This window comes from Ambystoma mexicanum, chromosome 1q (assembly GCF_040938575.1).
Source record: "Ambystoma mexicanum isolate Mex_15411 chromosome 1q, UKY_AmexF1_1, whole genome shotgun sequence".
Taxonomy (NCBI): Eukaryota; Metazoa; Chordata; class Amphibia; order Caudata; family Ambystomatidae; genus Ambystoma; species Ambystoma mexicanum.
Window position 1 is genome coordinate 1,407,243,512 of NC_090922.1, and position 21,273 is coordinate 1,407,264,784.

At 45.5% G+C, this 21,273-nt stretch overlaps 1 protein-coding gene across 2 annotated transcripts in view; it reads right to left on the minus strand.

Annotated features, from left to right (window-relative positions):
- The window catches only part of LOC138548350 (vitamin D3 hydroxylase-associated protein-like), a 476,815-nt gene that overhangs the window by 346,692 nt on the left and 108,850 nt on the right, over positions 1-21,273 (minus strand). For both annotated transcript variants that reach the window (XM_069642270.1, XM_069642271.1), the window contains exon 2: positions 8,210-8,323. In XM_069642270.1, coding sequence (XP_069498371.1) covers positions 8,210-8,323 — 114 coding nt within the window. The remainder of the gene's footprint in view (positions 1-8,209; positions 8,324-21,273) is intronic.

A 21,273-nucleotide genomic window follows, 5' to 3' on the forward strand; every position in this document is an offset into this window, starting at 1 on the left:
TCAAGACTGGTCCTAATAAAAAACAAGAGGTGATAAGGAAACATGCATACAACAAAATCTTGGTGGTGAAACGAAGGGAACATCGTACAGAACTGAGATGTCTGTGGAAAAGCTCCCTCACTAATAAAGAGGAACTTATAAGACTTTGCAAACAGCTTTATAAAAACTGGCTAAAATCCACCAGGATGTGGCGAGCACAATTAGATGCTGAAAAAATGATGGCAGCAATAACCACGTTTAACTCAAGGTCCTTATGGGAGATAATCAATAAAAGGGGGAGAACTCCAGACTGCACCGACATCTAGTAATGTGTCAAAGGAGGATTGGGTGAAGTTCTATACAGATCTCTTTCAGGAGAAAGACCCTATCAAGACCGAGCAAAGATCAGGAAACGAATGGTTAATGGACATTTACAGGGAAGATATCCTAATAAGGATACAAAAGTTGAGTTAATCTCGAGCGCGGGCCCGGACGGCATCTCTAACTGTATGCTCAAGGAAAACAAGGAAGAGTGGGCAGATTTCATCTTAATATTATTCCAGCAGATTTTAACAACAAGATCAATATCCCAATCCTGGAAGGAGGCCCTAATAGTACCTATATATAAGAAAGGAGATTGCAACAACCCGAGGAACTATAGGCCTATCGCCCTACTCGACAGCATAGGAAAACTGTTCTGTTCCATCTTGCTGAGAGATTTAAAAAACTGGGCAATAAGGACAGGGATCCTTGATAAGAGACAAACTGCATTCATGAGCGGCGTGGGAACATCATTGAATCTATTCATCCTGAATATACTCAAGCTACAAGCATTAAAACAAAAGAGGAACATATACCTGGGTTTCGTCGGCCTCGAACAGGCCTTCGATGGGATCTGCAGAGAACTCCTATGGGCCAAACTAAGGAAGTGGAACTGTCCGCAGGATCTGCTTGAGCAATTCAGGAACTATATACCAAAACTTCAGTTCAGATAGTTGTCTCAAAACAAGGAGACCTGACACAGAAAATCCCGACATCTAAGGGCATAAAGCAAGGGTGTGCACTGCCACCTTTCCTGTTCGTTCTGTACCTAGCAGATATGAAAGAATCCCAGGACCAAATCCGTGCATTTCCTCCAGTATTTCAGGACGAAGCCCTCGCATGGACGGTGTACGCAGACGACCTTGTATTTGTGGATAAAACCCCCATAGGTCTGCAAAGACGAATTGTGGAATTTAAGTCCTACTTAATCAAAACCACCTGAAGGTCAACGTAAAAAAATCCATGATCTTAATAATGCAGTCGGCGTGTGGATCCAGAGCCAGACAACAGAAAAAGGGATTCACCTGGTCTTTGGACAACCAACCACTGAAAATAGTGGACTCAACAGTCTACCTGGGGGTACAAATCAACAAGAACATCAATGAGCAAGGGCAGTTAGATTCCATCAAAGCAAAGCTGATAAAACTAACTAACCAAGCTCGAGCTCTCCACCAACGTTACGGATCCTTCTCAATGCTGCCAGTAATCACATTTTACAAACAAAAGGTAGTGGCAAGCTTAACATATGGAGCAGAATCCCTGCTAAACCTCCATTGGAAAACATGGAATGTGCTAGAGGCTTTTTTCTGGAGAAGGTTACTCAGGATCCCAAATTGCCTCCCTGTCTCGACAATAAGACACAAACTAAGACTGCAATTGATGGAGTCAACAGTCCTGTGGAAGACTCTTTCGGAAGTGTATCCTAGATAAGCCGTCCATCCCATTTGAATTGCTAGCCAAAATAGAGGTAAGAAACAAAGACTCCCGTTTTGAGGCTTGGAAACAGAACTGACTCAAAATATTGGAATATCACCACATCAAAACTGAAACGCTAAAAGAAAACCCTGAGAAAGCGAAGAAAAACATGCGGGAAAAAGACTGGATCTCCACGGATAATCGGAAAATGCAGAACACAAATTGCCATAACCTTACGTGGGAACGAAGAGCATTGAATGAACCTCCCCCTTACCTGCGACGATTTCCCTCTTCAAAATATAGGGACCTATTGATGAGATGCAGATTAAACATCCTGCCAACAAGAAAGGTCCAGTGGATAAGGAAACAAATTCTAGTGGAAGACGCAAGATGTCGTTTCTGTAATGACCTAGAGATGTTGGAAACAGTGGAACATTGGCTATTTTTTTGTTCAGAATTATGCACCCAAAGGAGCCTATATCTAGGTGAATGGGTGGTTAACACAAATGAAATAACAGCTGAGGAATACTGGGAACAAATCATGACGGTGCAAAAAATCAGCCCCACCCTAGAAGCCCTAAGATTCATAGAATCGATCTCAAAGGGACTAAAGGACGGAAATGTGGAATCTTGAGAGGATGGACAAACATTAAGCATAACGATGGAGGGGCTTGGGAAAAGGACTTGGATCTTTTTTCTTTGGTTAAAGGTTGAAAAGAAATTTGATTTAACCAATAAAACAAAAATAAACAAATAAAAAAAAATATCTGAATTTATCAGTTAAGTCACCAAAATATCCCATAAGCACATGCGTGTTGAGGTTGTCTGCTCCCCTTATTAAGACACTCTGGTCTGATGAGAAACTATTGCAATTATCCCCTAAAATGTCCACATACAACTTGTTCATCAATCCAACTAAGCTTTTGTGGAAGGAAATCCTTGAGCGTTTGCCCGATTCTTTTGTAAATCTTGTGATTTCCAAGTGTTTTCTGGGTATCACGTAATATTATTCCTGGAGATAATTTCGTTGTGCAAAATATCGCGGTTATCAGTGCGCCCCTTCCCACTCTGACACATATCGCCAGATTTATATCACTGTGACACATATCGCACATGTTTATTTTTACCCCTCGCTGACAGTAATGCATCAAAAGAAAGAAACCCGCCTCAGAAAATACTGTGCTTCAAATGTTTATTTTTATCTTTCTCACACGCCGACACATCAAACGAGACAAAAACGCCTCAGAAAGTAATGTACTTCTAAAAAACATGTTTATTTTTCCTCACACGCGAACTGAATGTATTTCCGGCCACTTCGCGACGGCGACAGGGCTAGAAACCCAAATGAAAGTCAGTTTTAAAATGAAGGATCGGTGGAAATACAACAGGAAAACTTTCTACTTAATGTGATTCTGTTGTGTAAGCAGCAAAGTTCTATTGATTTTCAATGACGTGGACATTTGCAGACGGAATTGCTGCAGTGGGAAATACTGAAAACGAAAGAGATATATATATATATCTCCCCATGGGTTTACCAAATGTTTCATATTCTCCGATTCCCTAAAAGAAAACCTTTCGCATTACTATTTGTATAGGACAGGCTCGCCTTAATATGAAATTGCCTACTGTTCTGGGCCAAGCCTGCTCCTCGTCAGTTTCTTCCCTTAACGCTTGTTAGGTAGTTAACTGACACGGAGCTGTTCTCTTTCACGCTTGGCTGCTTGTGCTCCGACAGGTTTCTTTGTACTGGTGACCTGCCTCGTGTTTACATTGCACAGTGATTGATTGCTTTTACTTCATGCGATTCTAATAGCACAGTCTCGAAAATACTTCATTAGCACAATGCTAAATGTACATCTGTTAGATTAGATAAAACGACATGTGCACAGCCAAATCACGGCGATATTTTGTATTGGAGATATTATTTCGGGGATATTTTTACATGGAACCGTTTTCTCTAACCGATGTGCGAATTGTCTAGTTGCTTCCACATTAGATTATGCCAAGCAATGCTTCTGCCATATCATTATCCACTGCCGAGTCCAGAAGACTTAGTTTATTGGCAGAAAAGGCCTATTGGATTTTATTTGATCAAACCTTACAATTCCTTTTAGGATCCATGAATCAAAGAAAAAGTGACTGGGCAGTACCTAGAATAATGCCAATTGCTCCAAGCAGGACAGAAACAAGTCCTCTGGCCTATGAGACACCCTCTCTGGTGGTTTGAGGGCATGAAGGGATGGGGGGCTGGGGGAGCGGCAATACATTCACAATGCTCCAAGCTTGACTAAACTAGGAGGATTTCTTCCCTGTACCGCCAACTCCCTAATATGTGTCAAGCATGCAGAGCTGGTGGGTCAAATGGCTCCACACACTTGGTTTCTTCCGGCAGTACAAGGTAGAGGCGCCTGCCAGCGGGTACTAACATTAATGGGACACACTTCCCAGTACCACTAAGTTTACATAATGGGGAAACCGATAGCTTGCTAGTAGCCCTGTCTATTGCTAACCACTATTCTAGGGATAGGCATTTCGCTGTGAAAATGTTGTCTGCCTCACCAACCAGGTGTGCGATACTAGGGCACCACCTATAAGCACCGGAAGGGGACCCTCATTAAAGGGAAATGGAATTGGCACTGGTAAAAATAGACCTGGAATAGTATATGGGCGCTCCGCCCTAACTCAAAGTGAGCTAGAGTTGAGTATGCAACATGTACTCTCTTCGTAGGAGCCGAACACATACTCAGCTGGCATCAATATGCAAACTGCAATGCAAGCACTGTAAATGCGAGTGATAGACTCCTTAAGTCCAATTAAATACCGGTCGGTTGCTGGCTGAACCATCAGAGAAGCTTACCAATCTAAAGTAATGGCAGTAGGACGATGCCACAGCAAACATTAAGTGCCGTGTAAGCAGTCTGACTCGCTTAGCAAGGAAGTCTGAATTTAAGATGGCAAGCCCAGAGGTTAACAATGAATGCAGCAAGTAGGGAGTTCAGCAGGAGGTGGAGAAAAGAAATGTGGCAGAATGGGAGAGAAGACCCACAGTGGAGGGGTAGAGAAGACCTGCGTTAGAGAAGCAGACAAGACCAGAGGAGGAGAGGAGACCAGAGGAGGAAATGGAAGGAACACCTATGGAGGAGAAGCAAAGAGGCAAGGAAGGAACAGATGCACCATAAGTCTATTGTATGTGCCAGATGGAGGGGAGCAGCAACGAGCTTGTGGTGAAATATTAAAGAGGTGACAGGAGTTTACGGATAGTGAAAGGAATTAGAAGGATTTAGGGTAAAGTCCCCCAGAAACAAGCATTTGGCAGGGCAACAAGAAGGAAAGGCAGGATAGGTTGCTGGGAAACAATATCAGGACCCCAGGGCAGGGAAAGGATCAAGAATCAAGAGAACAGACTGTAAAGCTGCAGAGGTAGCCTCTTATCTGCTGTAAGCTTTAGGGCCAGTCGAGACACCCACCTAGACCCACCTGCAAGTCCAGCATAGCACTAACAGCGGCCCAACTATCAAGCCAAATAAAAAGTATCTCCCCACTAAAGACCAAGTTGACATAAGCTAAAAACACAAACACCAAAATAATAATGAAACTTTGCAATTTTGTAACTGAGTGATGCTAGGTATAGACCCAGAACAAGCTGAGAACTGTGTTTTTAGAGGCATTTACCAAGTGAAGAAAAGGCAGCCATTTGGACTATTATCTGTGTTCCGAGTCTATTCAGCCCAAACTTTACAAACATCCCGAATAAACCTTTGTAATCACAATTCTAGTGTTGCATCCTTAGTGGACATCAATTTACAACTGTGACAGGCCCTTGTAGAGGAGCAGGTGGAAGCGTTCCCACTAGTTACCACCCCCTCTCCACTGTGATATTGGAATAGCAGGAGAAGAGCTATAAATGGGACCCCCCCCCATGTAATGTCCCTGTAAAGCAGCGAGTGTATGAGACGCTATGCACTCAGACATCCACAGAAAATGTACCCTCGCACTGAGCAAGTGGAAGGATATCACATGGACAGATGTCAGTACGCACCAATGTGCATTATGGAACGTTAAGTGAAATCTAACGAGGATGAAGTGATATCATATTGAAGATATATGAAGCTATATGGAAATAATATGAAAAACCTAAGTGATAGAGTAACTGAAGCACTAAGAGAAACATGTACCTAAAGATAAAGTAATCATGAATTTTCAGACGATGAAGTTAGTTACGGACCAATATCTGTAAATACGCAGTAACGCAAGGTAGAAAAGACATATAGAAGTTTGCTAAAGAGGTATATATAGCGTGGCAAAGACGGCCATAATAGGAAAATGGACGATCAGATTAAGCCAAGCTACCCCAGAAATAGACTAAGGCTGCAGAATCAGGAGATGCTGGAGAGCCCTGTGTTTAAAACAAAGAGGAAGCTATGTTGGCCGAAGATTTAGGATGCTATTTTAAGGAATAATTGTAAGGAACAATGGGAATTTACCAGGATAAGCCATGAATTAAGGGCACATTGCTCTTAGATTAAAAAAGATAAACACATTTGCAAGAGACAAGTATTGGACAATTAAAAGTGTAGAAAGCTCATTTGAGATGGAGTGAGCAAGTCTCTAGAGTCCAAGAGGAGCAACGACATTCAACATTATTGAATCAAATAGCAGTAAATAGCAGGTCAAAATGGACAATTTTGTGGTCCCCTAACACGCGATTCAAGGGCTATTCATTAAGCCTCAGACGAAGATAATGGTGTGCTCACACTCCCTAAATGTTCCCGGACAGTGTGCAGGTTACAAGGACAACTACAAACTGAAAAATTTGGCTTATGGCCGAATCAATGACAGAGGAATTAATTAGAAATGCAGGTAGTAGTCCGACGAGATTCAAAGCCCCTAGGTTTCGTTTCGCACACGTGCTGTTATGAGCTGAAAGTCCAAGATTGGGTGGGAATGCCAACCAATCAGTGGGTCTAGTGGACAACCTAACATACAATATTGCATAGACCAATCTGCTGCTATTGCGTCCGCTATAATCAGTACTGTATGCATTTAGAGGTAGCTCAAGGCGTGTCCTACAGGTAAGGGGTAGCCAATGAAGCACTAATCCTTATATGATCTATAAGTAGATATGTTCTCCTAACCCATCCCTCCTATCAATAGGTTTTATAATTTACCACATAGGATGGCAAATAGAATTGGTAGAATTCTGAAGCGGATTGCTGAAGGAGTGCATAGGGGGGGGGTGGGGGAGGGCAGCTTGTTCCAACTATTTGAGGCACCTCTCATTGCTTAGAAGTCTGTTGGCGACACCGCAATATGAAGTGGGTAGAAGGATCTCTTTAAAGGCATTGCTAACAATATGGCGGGTCAGGTCCCTAAATAACGGAAATATGTTAAGAGCTGGGAAAACGGCATTACCAAATTATAAGGGTACATGTCTGTTTTCATTCACAAACTGGTTTTGGGAATGACCTAGGAAAGCAGAGTTGTTTTGTTTTCTGTGACAAAGCTCAAGGCATAGTCACTTCTCAAAAGAGGAGGGCTACTAGAAGGTTAGGGGTGACCAGTTGGAGAGAACCTAGTATCCCAACTCATCACCTGACCCTAAACACCCTTCCTACAACAACCCCTTCACTTATAGACTCATTAAGTTGTAGTCACACTACCCTTACCCTAGAAAGTACAGTCACAAAGAACATCCCCAATGACAAGGGAGTCAGAAGATCAGTACTGTGACGAGGGAGAAGTGTTGAAAAAGTCACCTGACCTGACACACGTAGGATGATGTCATAGATATGATATGATGTGGCATTTACAATGCACCTATACACACGTGTTTCTAGGTGCAACAAGACAAGGAGGGGGAAACGAAGGAGGACAAAATAACGATCTTACTAGGCCTTCTGTCATTCAGATCGATCAAGTGCGAGGAAGTGGGAAGGGGACAAGTGCCGAGGGGGGAGCGGAAGGCGGAAGTGTAGTTAACTCACAAGTGCACCCAGTGGGTGGCTCATAAGTGCAGAGAGAAGGAACTGTAGGGTTTCAGATACAAACCCTTAAGTGCTGGGGAGCCCAAAGGCAACTGGACATGCAGGGGCATGGGCCCGAGTTCAGAGGGTGACCAGGGCGCGGAGCAGTCAGATGACGCATAATGGGGTATAAAGCCCCTCTGTAATCCAGTTTGTATGCGAGTGTGCATGCATCAGTCTGATGTCTGTCAGGTCTCCCTACTTGATTAAATGAGAATAAAGTAATATTTTGCCATAGTCCTCGAGTATGTGCGGTTATTTGGTTTGTGATCTTTATTGGTAATTCAATTTAGCCATAAAGACTCCAGGTGCTAGAGCACAATGTTTTTATTAAGTGGCCCCAGATTTATCTCATTAGAGCATTGCCCTTGAAAGTCACAGTTCCACTAATCTACTAAATCTCAGTGTGCCGATCAGCGCTCACCTTGGGTTATCCAAAAAACAATTTCTAAAATAAAAACAGAACTTACCTTTGCCATGTAGGTATAGAGGACACTCTCTGGTGATAGGGAGTCATCCTGCAGTTTCTCCGTCAGCTCGGCCAAGGACAGGGAAAGGATCGTTCCAGGATCCACTCCAGGATTCTAAAATAAAAAAAACACACGTATTAAGTCGAAGGACATTGAATTTAATGTTTTGAAATGTGACAGTTCCAAATACAGAACATGTATAAGAACTAATGCATCTTTTAGCCTACATAGCATGATATATACTAGGTCCTCGCCCGCATCCTGTCTCACAAATCTACCTTCACGAAAAGCACTAAATCGATACGTGCATAATGGTAAATGGAACCCGAGTCTTCCAGATGCCCTTTAGCCAGCAACCCTAGAACACTGGGAGTTGAAGTTGAATGATTCCATCATAGTAATGGGCCTACAAGCCAAAGCATGTGTATGGCGCTAGATAAAGACCATGACTGCATCTAATCACACCACCACACATTCCTTCGGTAGTCCCTTCACAACAGGCAACTGAATGACCCTAAAGCCTGGCCTACCTTCCTGATCACTGGAGCTGCTTGATAAATGCCCTGAGAGCAGTGCACAAATGTGGGAATACAAAAGAGGTGTGCAAGCTCCAAGGTTCCAAATATGGCAGCTTTCATAAAAATTACATGCAAACCCAGAATTCTCTCTAGAACCGTTGAAATGTTACTATACAAGACAATGGACTCACAAATATGTGTTTTTTGTTCCAACTATAAAGTGAGCATTCCCCTACGTTTGCCAGCTCCCTAACAGTGCCTTCAAAATGGCGGAGCCACAGACTACAATCATCAGGTCACTACTGCACCTTTTTAGTGGCAAGGAGAACTGCAGTACAGCACAGCATAGGGATGGAGGTGCAAGGTGGCAAGGTTATGGAGGTGATACTCAGTGGAGAAGCTCTCTCCTGAGCACCATAGTCACCTTTGTAGCACACATATCAAGACCTTTTCACTGCTCCTGCACTGCTAAGGAAGAGGTCTCCACTATCCCAAATGTACGAGGTATATAGCATGATCCCATAGTCTATGGCTACAAAAAGTTTGGTTCACTCTTCCAATCGTCCTATATGAGGTCAATTGGGTCTGAGTATTTGCAGGAAGGTATACATTTTCATAAACAATGGCTTAAGACAATGTCTGGCCTCATCTTACCTCGATGCTCTTGCTTGGGTCTCCAAATACGCTCGGTTTTCAAAACCTGCCGAGTGTGGCGAGATACTCTGAACCATCACTGTATAGACCATAATGGTTTTCAGCAGACATAAATCTGCCCCTAGGTGGGACTATGAGGGTGATCAGATCATGGTTGTACAGGAATTTACCTATCTTGGTTTGCTTTTTACCAGATGTGTGAGCTGCCGGAAACATCATTTGGCCCAAGTCAACAGAGCACTCCCTCACAGTTAGCCCATCAGAAGAACTCTGAAGAGGATTGCTGAAGGAGTGTGTAAGAGGGGTGGGGGGGAGCTTGTTCCAGCTATACATTTGGAGGAGGTGGAATCAGCACTGGGATTGTAGGGATTTTGAGGCACCCAATTGCTTAGATGGAACATTTTGGTGGATGGTTCTGTACACCAATCTACACAATAAACAGTGGAATTGGCATTGCAAAGTGTATGTAAAGCATTAAACACACATTTCTAGCTAAAATTGTTTATGCAAAACAGTGGACGCTTGCAAGTCAGGTGAATGTGGCCAAGACAGAAATCTAGATGTTTGAGAACAACAGTCTTTGATAGGTAGCCTCCGGTGGCTACACCCCGATATGCAGTAGGTGGAAGGATCTCTTTAAAAGGTATTGCTACCAATATAGAGGGTTAGGTCCCTAAATTAAGGCAATCTGTTAAGAGCTGGGTAAATGATATTACCATCCTGTAAGGGTACACCTCTGTTCTCATACACAAACTGTTTTGTGAATGACCTTGGAATGCAGAGTTATTTTGTTTTCTGTGACGAAACACACAGAATAGTCACTGCTCAAAAGAGGGGGGCTAGTTCCTATATGTTTAGGGATGACCAATTGGACAGAACGTGGTATCCCTGCTCATCACCTGACCCTAAACACCCTTCCTACAACAACCCCTTCACTAATAGACTGATAGGTTGTAGTCACACTACTCTTACCCTAGAAAGCACTGTGATGAAGAACAACCCCAGCGACTCACAAGGGAGTCAGAAGACAAGTACTGTGACGAGGGAGAAGTTTTGAGAAATGAGGATCACCTGTAAGAACCATGAGGTTCAGTCTAGTGGCTGATAGTTTTCTATTGGGCAATCTATAGCAGAAAAAGAGGAGGGAAACCTTGATGTGTTGTCAAACCTTCCACTACAATACCCACAGAGAGAGGGGGGCAACCCTTGATCCCCAGCAGCCTCTGGACAACTGAGGGAAGCTGGAGTCTCCCTCCATGGGGGAACCAAGAAGACCTGCTTGCCTCCCAAAAAGGGCGGTCCAGGGGGACGGTGAGCGCCAGCAGTGTGCAGAGAAATGGAGACTTCCTCACTGGAAGAGATCAGCAGGGGAGCTCCCGAGAGAAGACCACGAGAGCCCAGGGTGAGTAGCAGAAGCTTACAGGCGCTGCCGAGAACTAGAACCCGTGCAAATTAAGTGCAAAGGTACGCGAGGGGGACTGGGAAGGCACAAGACCCCTGAGGCTGTGGTTGGGAAGAGGTGAAAGAGCAACCTAATAAGAGACAGAGAGGTCTGGCGGGATAGTGAACAGGACTTCGTTAACAGACAAGACAAACCTGAGAGATGGGTCTGGTGCCCATATGAAACTGGGGAAGCCACACGACAATACAGAAGGGTCAAGAACTCATTGAAGTCTAAGGAAGCCTGCAAAGTGCTGAGCTACAAGACAAACCTGAGAAGGGTTTGGGATCCATATGAAACTGGGGAAGCCACATGACAATACAGAAGGATCCCTGTGTGAAAAGCCAAAGTAGAAGGGTCTGGGTCCCAAGGCAGTCCCTGGAAGGAGAGTACACCTGGGCTGCCAGGTGACCTGTGCGGCAGTCTTCCAAGACACAGTACCTGGGTGAAGGGCGAACCAGGTTGGCTGTGCAGGGTAGAGAAAAAAAGGGGATGAGAAAATAATTACCATTGACCAAGTTGTAGGTGGAGAGACTGAACTAGCGCCTGGCACAAGAGTATACCAGGCAGGCTGGGGGTGATAAGAAACTGATGAACTGTATATTGTGAATGTATTTATTAAAAATTCTTATATCATCGCACCACACGCCCATAGGCCTCAGGGCATGTACAAGAAAGGACGCAGACAGACAATCAGATAGATAGCATTGGAACGATGCGAGAGGGGTAATCCATGACAGAACTCTGGAGTCGAATAAGAGCAAAATCACCAAAGGCAATTATCCCTAGTTGGGCGCAAGATTGAACAAAAGCATTTTCAGCTCCTTTTTTAAACATACTACTCTGTGTAAGCAATATTCAATCAACACTACAGCCAAGTCAATGCCTAGTCTGGGATGCTGAGGAAAACCCTTATTAATGTATTTTTATGTCTAGTTCAGTACTCTGGATGACCACCCTTGTATAACACCCCCCTCTTAGAATCCCCCTGACCCCACTGAGCCAAGAAGTAGGTTTGTTTTGCAAATTAAAAGGTTTATTTGAGAATTTAAACTATATATATATGGGATACATTACTCACCGTAATCGTATTTCTGATGCTTGTATCTGCTTAGATTCACATGCTGTGCATAGGCCGACATCTAGTGGAAGCTGCGGAGTATTACAGTTTGTTTTTCGAAAATCGAAAAAGGGCGTCGACACAGGGCGTGCCAGTAATACTATCCCTAGTGTGACGTCCACTGTACCCATGATCCCTCACGCGTCTAGGATCCCCAGATTGTGTTTTTCCTGACATGAGGTAGCATGAGGAGTAGCGTGAGTACAGATAGTCCAAGCAGATAGACAGAAAGGTAAGACTACAAGCAACCATGCGCCTTCTCTCGGAGGGGAGGAAGGGTGGGTCGCATGTGAATCTAAGCAGATACAAGCATCAGAAATACGATTACGGTGAGTAATGTATCCCTTCTGAGGCTTGTGGAATCTGCTTAGATCACATGCTGTGCATAGATTAGCGAGCAGTACCAGAAGAAGGAGGTGGGATGTGAGAAGGGTCATGAGCAAACAGGTGTCTTAGAACCGCTTGTCCCACTTGTGTATCTGTCTTGGAATGAGTGTCAATGCAGTAATGCTGAGTAAAAGTGTGAATAGAGCTCCAAGTAGCTGCTTTGCAAATGGTGTCGAGGGGAACATTTGCAATGAAAGCCAGAGTGGCCCCAATGCCTCTAGTAGAGTGGGCCCTTGGTGTAAACGGCAGAGTCTTTTTAGAAAGAGAGTAACACAGCTGTATACAGTTGATAATCCACTTAGAGATAGCGCCCTTAGAGACGCGATCCCCCTCTCTGCCTGTAGCTACGGAGACAAACAGTTGATCTGTTTTCCTTAGCGGTCTGGTTTTATTTACATAGTATAAGACCGCCCTACGCACATCTAGGGTGTGTAGTTTCACCTCAGCCGAGCTTTGTGGGTTTTGGAAGAAAGCCGGAAGCTCGATGGACTGGTTTACATGGAACTTGGATATGAATTTTGGTGAGAACCTAGGGTGTGTGCGTAAAACCAGTTTGTCCTTGTGGATAGTAAAGAAAGGATCTTGCACTGACAGAGCCTGAATTTCACTGACCCTTCTTATGGAGGTAATGGCTACTAAGAAGGCCGTTTTATAAGTCAGGTGTTTGAGACTACTTTTATGCATGGGTTCGAAGGGGGGCCCCATGAGTTTAGCTAGCACCACGTTGAGGTCCCATCCTGGCGGTGGGTTCGAAATAGGAGGGTGAAGTCTCTTTACTCCTTCCATGAAGGCTTTAACCACTGGTACTTTCCACCACGAGACCTTGTTATGGGATGTGGTGTAAGCCGAGAGGGCTGCCAGGTGTACTTTCAGAGAGTTAAAAACCAACCCTGCATCCAGCAGGTGGAGCATGTATGTTACAACGTTGGAAGGAGTGCAATCAACCGGGTTGATTTGTTTATTCTGGCACCAGATAACGAATCTTTTCCACTTGTCAAAGTAACAGTGTCTTGTATTTGGTTTCCTGGACTCTTTTAGAATGTCCATACACCTCTGTGGTAATTTGAGATGTCCAAACTCTATGACTTCAGGAGCCATGCTGCTAGGTTCATAGAGTTGGGTTCCTGATGCAGTGTTTGACCTTGTTGCTGGGACAGAAGGTTGTACCAGGCTGGGAGTCTGATGGGCTCGCACACCGCCATCCTGCGTAGGTGTGGAAACCATGGTTGTCTCGCCCACATGGGAGCAACTAGGATGAGCGTCATTGATTCCTTGTTCATCTTGTACACCACCTTCCTGATGAGAGGAGTTGGTGGAAAAGCGTACGCAAACATCCCTGACCAGTTCATCCACAGGGCATTCCCCTGGGAGTCCGTTTGGGGGAACCTGGATGCAAATCCTGGGCATTGTTTGTTTTCGCTTGTGGCGAATAGGTCTATAGTGGGGAAACCCCACTGAGAGAAGAGATCTTCTACTACGTCTCTGTGAAGGACCCATTCGTGTTCTTCTGGGAGGGGGTCTCTGCTTAGAGCATCCGCTAGGGAATTGAGCTCCCCTGGAACATGTTGCGATGACAGGAAGATGTTCCGTCTGAGTGCCCATATCCATATTTTCTGGGCAAGCTTGGACAGATTTGGCGAACGAGTCCCTCCTTGCTTGTTCAGATATAACATGGCTGTCGTGCTGTCCGTCCTGATCTGCACCGACAAGTTCAGTAGATGGGGCTCGAACGCCTGCAGCGCTCGGAATACTGCCAGAAGCTCTAGCAGATTGATGTGGTTCTTGGCTACTGAGTGAGACCAGAGACCCTGAGCTGTGTGGTGGAGATGGTGAGCTCCCCACCCAGTCAGGCATGCATCTGTAGTAACCACTGCCTGTACTTCGGGATCGTAAAAGGGTTTCCCCTTTGCGATATTCTCTCTTGTCCACCAGTGAAGGCTCTGTACGAGTGTTGGCGAAACGACCACTAGATCGTCCCACTGACCACTTGCCTGAGACCAATGTTTCGCCAACCATTCCTGCATGGGACGCATGCGCAGACGCGCGTGGGGGACCAGGTAAATGCATGACGCCATCATGCCCAGTAACCGCATAGCTTTGCGTACTGTTATCTGTTGACCTGACTGATAATGCGGAATTTGCAGAAGTATATTCCGAATTCTTTCTTCCGAAGGGAAGGTCAATTCTCTCTGAGTATCTAGGATAGCTCCTAGAAACTGTTTTGAGGTGCTTGGCACCAGACTTGACTTCTTCTCGTTGATAGAGAAGCCTAATTCGTGGAGGAGGTCGATAGTCCTCTGAATGTTTGATCTGCAGATTCCTGGGGTTTCCCCCGTTATGAGCCAGTCGTCTAGATAAGGGTACACTGGGATTGCCTCCCTGCGTAGGTGTGCAGCTGCCACCGCCAGTACCTTGGTGAATACCCTTGGTGCTGAAGCTATCCCGAAGGGCAGTACCTTGAATTGGTAGTGGCGACTGTCCACCTTGAAGCGCAAGTATTTTCTGTGCGCCGGGAGCATAGAAATATGAAAATAGGCATCTTTCATATCCAAGGTTGCCATGTAATCCCCCTTTTTTAGGAGTGGGATTACCTCTTGTAGCGTGGTCATACGGAATTTTTGGGGCTTGACATACTTGTTGGCAGGTCGTAAGGCCAATACTGGGCGCATTGTTAAATCTTTCTTTGGCACAAGGAAGTAAGTTGAATAGATACCCTTGTTTACCTGGTGTCCTGGGACGAGTTCTATCGCGTCCTTTAGGAGCAGATTGTAGATTTCCTCGAGGAGGATCTTTTGATGTTCTAAAGAGTGGACTTTTTGTCTTGGAGGGTGGTTTCGGGGACGTTGCAGTAGTTCTATACAGTACCCCTTGGATACCGTCGACAGCACCCATCTGTCGGATGTTATCCCTTCCCATGCCTGGGTGAAGCTGGATATTCGTCCCCCTACTGGGGTTGCATGGGAAGGGACCCTGAAATGAGCGTCACTGCTTTGGTGGAGGCGTGCCGCCTCCTTTACTGGGGCTGCCTCTGCCTCTACCACGTCCTCTTCTACTAGCCCTACCATACCCCTGGGTAGACTGTTGTGAGTTGGTGTTCCACTGTGTACCCTGGGTGTGGGAATAGCTATTTCCTCTATTGGAATTTTGGCCGCGGGGGCGACGAAAATTGCCGTTCCCTCTTTGGTTAGGTGGTTTTGTAGTTAACTGGCCAAGGGATTTGAGGGTGTCGAATTCCTCCTTAGCGTTTTTTAGTGCGTCCTCGACTGCCTTTCCAAACAGGAGATCACTTTCCACTGGTTTGTCTAAGAGTGCAGCTTGTGTTTCTGCTCTGAATCCCGACTGCCTCAACCAAGCATGTCTTTTGATGACAGTCCCCTCTGCTATAATTCTACCCGCATTGTCTGCGGCGTCTAAAGTTGCTTTTAAAATGCAGCCTGAGACGTTTCTTCCCTCTGCACAAATGCGAGATAGCTGGCTCTTAAGGGGTTCGGGAGCGGAATCTATTAGTGCTGCCACTTCTTCCCACTGATGGCAGTTGTAGCTGGCCAACAGTGTGGTGGAATACGCGATTCTGGTTTGGTAGGCTGCCGTGGAAGCTACTTTTCTACCAAAACCATAGAGTTTCTTACTTTCCTTGTCGGGGGGAGCCTCCGAGGAAGATAATGGGGTTCCAGCTCTCTTGCGGGTGTTAGTTACGACTAGAGAGTCTGGCTTAAGTTGGCCTCTAATATATAGAGGGTCCGACTGGGCTGCTTTAAACAGCTTCTCTACTCTCGGGTTTACAGGTCTTGTCAGGTTTGGGTTGACAAGGGATGGTGCTATTCTGCGTTGAATAGATTTCAGGATGGGAATGGTCTGGGCTACTGTCTTCCTTTCCCCTATTAGTTCCTCCACGAAGTCCCTCTCTTCTTGGACACCTTGTGTGTCTATGTGGAAGTGGTTAGCTGCCCGAGAGAGCAGTTCATTCAGGAGGGGCTGATTATCTATTGGGGAATCAGACACTGGGGCTTCCCTTTCGACTGGTGAGTCCATTCTGAAAATATCTGGGCTATTTTCTGGCTCATCCTCGTCTTCGTCCTCCCCGTAATAATCTGACACTGCGAGATCTTCTGGTGTCTCAAAATCCTGGCCCTCTATAAGGGAAGAGTCTCCTTGGCCTGTAGGGAAAAGGCAAGAATAGGGTTGGACCTCGAAGGGGTCTGAAGCCTTTACTGGTGTCTCGACCCGGGGCCTTTTATTTGAAGGGATAGGGTCCCTTGAACCTGAGGGAGAAGATTCCTGAGGGTTTAAAGCTAGTAGTTGGTCAGGGTGTCTTTCGAAGAAATTTGCTAAGGAGGACATCCTTGACATTACTCTGTCAATGTCCTCGCATGACCAGAGTTTTGAGCTTGGGGTGACCTTGCTGGAACTCTCTATGGACTGTCCCTGAGAAGACTTGGACGGGGAAGTCAGTTCTATTGTTGTGGGGGATTGCAAGGGTTGTTTCCTTTGTTGCTTACCCCCTTCCCCGTGGGTGGAAGTGTGTTTACCCTTTCCCTTATCTTTCGACGCCTGGCGTCGAGGATCGGAGGTGGAATCCCAGTGTTTCGACCTAGGCTTCGAAACTGGGCCCTCCTCACTCCCAAGTGATGTACCCTTTCCCTGGGGTGCAGGCTGGGGATGGAAGCCGTGTTCGTCTCCGGACGAGTGATCTTCCGTGATGTTAATGGGCGAGGCACTATGTGCAAGTGTGGAGGCTTGCCTGACGTCGTGCGGCGACCTCGACCGGGACCGCCCAGAGGACGTCCTTTCGGACCGCTCCTTCTGTGCCTCTTTCCGAGGTTTCGACGACGTCGAATCTCGGGTGGGTTTTTTGTGTTTAGCGTGTGTATGTGTAACGCTCTTGTCGCCGGGGGACTTCCCCATAGTCGCCGGGACGGACGACCTTCCGAGGCCGGGGACGTGCGTTAGGCTGTCTTTCGACGCCTTGGTGCCCTCGCCGTCCGAAAGTCCGGCGTCGCTGCCGTCGCTGAAGGTACCCTCCGCCTCCATAGCTGCTAGCTTGGCGTGGTGGGCCCAACGCTTGGTGGAGCGGTCCTTAAGAGTCTTTGTCTTAAACCTGCTACAGGCCCTGCAACCCGCCTCGGGGTGGTCTCTGGGCAGGCAAAGGTTGCACGTAGCGTGCTTATCTACCCAAGGGTATTTCTTATTACACTTGGGGCAAAACTGAAAGGGCGTACCCTCCATACGCGCCTGTGGGCAGCGGGCAAGTGTGTGTAGGTAAGAAGGTGTCTATAACCGAGTGTGGAAGTGTACCACCCCCCACTCTCCCTACTTGTAGGGCCGAGGCCAGCGGCCCAGGCCCGAGCCGAGGCGGAAGCCTCAAGGCCCAATCCGTCGGGTTTCGACGTTGATCTCCTCCCCGGTTCGGCGTCGAGATGCTGGTCGACGTAAGGGTGACAAAATGGGGCAAATTAGAATTAGTTTTAAGTGTAAATATGGCAAAGCCAGGGAACTCCGATGAAGTGCTTCCGACCAGAATGGCGGAAAAAAACAATCTGGGGATCCTAGACGCGTGAGGGATCATGGGTACAGTGGACGTCACACTAGGGATAGTATTACTGGCACGCCCTGTGTCGACGCCCTTTTTCGATTTTCGAAAAACAAACTGTAATACTCCGCAGCTTCCACTAGATGTCGGCCTATGCACAGCATGTGATCTAAGCAGATTCCACAAGCCTCAGAAATATATATATATATATCACACTTTATAATAAATTAATATCTGATAGTACACTTAGACATATGATGTTGATCAACAATGGGTAATCTGGCACTAGCACACTTCTTTACAATCAATGAGGAGTTAGTATAGGATGGATAAAGTAGCAAAAATACTTTTATGATTTCAAGGGAAAAGCAATGAGGAATAAAATGCAGTACAGAAACACTTGATATGATTTTAGCAAAAGAAAAGATAATCACCTTTTTTCTGGCAATTCACCCCCCACCCCTATGCAATGTAAGAAATGGAAGCAGATGGAAAGAGGAGCACACAGTTCTCAGGAAGGCAATCAAATGCAATACGAAATTCAGTCCCCCCCCAGCAAACTTAGAGAAAACAGGGATGAGTTTTAAACACAGGCGAATTACTTTAATGTGGTTTGCAAGGAAGTGAAAAGGTGCTAAAATTGCTTTTAATTCCCTCTAGAGGTTCAGGGTTGGTGATGGCTACTTTATATTAGTTCAGGCTCACTTTAACAATGCTCTATGATTTATTACCAAGTTGCAACGGATTTTAACGAAAGAAAGAATGGAGTTGCTTTTTTGACAAGTGGAGAAATTGAGCCAAAATCGCAAATCGCGGTAAATTTCGCGAGTGCGTGAATCGTGATTGCGGAAAAAGTATAAGGAGTAGGAAGTCAGTTCTAGGTTTGTTGGAAAGCTTAGATTCTAAATTTCGTTCCTAGCCCAAACGGTTCCAGAGATACGGACGATTAAATAAAGGTAGATTTTCAGATTTAAAGTAAAACTCAAAATGACAGGTGACAGCTTGCAGCTTCAGAATTGACAGGTGACAGTTGTGCAGCTTTACAAATGACAGATAACACGATTTCTAGGAGGCTGTTCTACTTAGTTAAAATAATCTAATCCAAACTATTTTAACCTAAGAGATTGGTTCTGCACAGTTCTGCTAGGTACTCACAATATATTTTGTGCAGGAATGGGCCTCGCCACGGATCTGGTCAGGTTTTGGACTGGACTCCGGTTCTGGTCTCGGCACTTCACAGCGATCTGGGTCACTGGTTCTGCTCACAGCGGTCTGGGTCAGCTCTGCTCTGCTGGTATAGCCTCTCTGGATTCAGCGGCCTCTGGTTCTGGATACTGCTCTGCTTTCCGGTCCGGATCAAGTGGATTCTGGATGTAACACTGCTTTCTGGGTACTGGCAACAGTTCTTGGCAAAAGAATTCAGACAGCTCGCCCGGCTGTGGAAGAGTTTGCAAATGATTTTGAGGCCTGCTGACAAATACTTTTGCTTGCAGTGGGCCTTCTTGGTTCAAAGTTCTGTAGTCTCTGTTTAGCTTGGAAGTCTAAGTGTTGGATCTCTGCATGTGAAGTCGTCGGTCAGCATGCTCCGCAGCAAATGGAATTGAAATCTCTACCTGTCCCAGCAGTCTCTTTTTATGTGTTTTGAAAATGGGTGTGTGCCTGGGCCTAGCTAAGCCTGCCCCTCTCTACTTGTCATTGGCCCAATTCTCCCCTCTCCCATGATTGGGGGAAGGAAATGGATTGTCAGCATGATGAAGTATGTTTATGGGTCAGAGGATCCTCCCCTGGTCAGTTTGCCCACAAATCTATATTTGATTCAAATACATCCTTCCCAGATATACAATTTGTTGAAATTACATGTGCACATTATATATTCCTTATGGTCCATGCTTGTCCGCCTTGGATCTTCCTGGGGGCTTGCATTCAAAAATGACAACATTTTGCGCTTTTTAACTGGTTTTGCAATATCGGACATTTACCCAAAATTACACACATGTGCGCAAGGAGTATGGACATTAATTGATGAAGTGTCAGATTTTTAACATGCAGACATTTGGAGTGAGACCCTATTTTCCGCTAGCAACCCCCCAGAATACACCACAGGGTCCTAACGCCTCTCAAAATGTTCACAGAAAAATCACAAAAATAATGATATTACTTATATAATTATGACAAGTCCGCACTATGAGTTATCTATCTTTTTAAAATTATGCTCTGGTCAAAAAGGGGTGTGACTTCCCACATCACAGGGTGGAATAACTGGTTTATCCACTTCCCCCAAGCTCAGCTGCTAGCAGAGGCACTGCCCCTCCCAGTTTCCCCAAAGAGGAAGCCACTTTTACAACGCCCCCAATATAACATTTGCCTGAGTCCAGGACAGGCCTTTGTTCAACTCCCTGTAGTCCCCAGCTGCTCCACCCCTAATCTAATCAGAGAGGTGGCAACTCCTTTTGGCAAGGGGAGTGGCTGAGCAGGTTTCAACTCCTGTCGGGGGTAGTTGTCAGGCAGAATCCAGTTTCATTAAGCCAGGATTCAGCTAAATGTCACTTTTTGTTCCCAGTTTTCTACATTCAAATCAAACTGACAATTTTTACATATACATTAAATAATTACTTCCTTCAAGTCATTTCAGAATATAGTTTTACATTGTATCCACCTCTTAGCAAGTCTTTCCTTGGTCTGGTTTTGTTTCATTTGTTCAGTTTTACACAAAAGTCTGGTGGTTTTAAAACGCCGCCTTTCTGATAGTGGTGAGTACTGGTAATGCAACCATTTTTGGGATTAAGAAAATGAATTCCCCACAGTTCTGAGTTGCTTTTTTGGCAATCAGCATTGCCATTCCAAATGGTTCCAGTCTACTGTGTGTGTAGCCCACTGGTGGTTTTAGGCAGTGCCCTCCTGTGCTCACAACATAGGCAAAAATGGATGGCAGCCTATTCTTCATGTTTTCCCTGTGCACTCTCTGGGGAGTTCTGGCCATCATGATGTTTTCCATGCCAGTACTGCACAGTTTTATTGTAGGGCTTGGATGCATGGGTAAAAACATCCCACATCTGAATACTGTGAACATTGTAACCAGGGGGGGAAGAGAGTTATTCCGCCTGGTGCTGTTTGTAAGAATCCCGACAAACCAAGAGAGGAGAGGTGTCCTCTTGGCACTCTGAACATTGTATCCAAGGTAAGGGCGTCATTCGGCCCTGGCGTTTGTGAACCGGGAGAAGCCAAGGGAAAAGAGGTGTGCTCTTGGTACTATGAACTTTGTGGAGAGCCAGGAGAAGAGAAACCTCTTGGCATTGCAATTACTGTGACCAGAGGAAGGGAGGTATTCCCCCTGGTGTTGCCGAGAGATCTTGTTGTTAAAATTATGAACTTGTTCTTGGACTAAACATGGAACTTTATGTTGGCTTTTTTGAG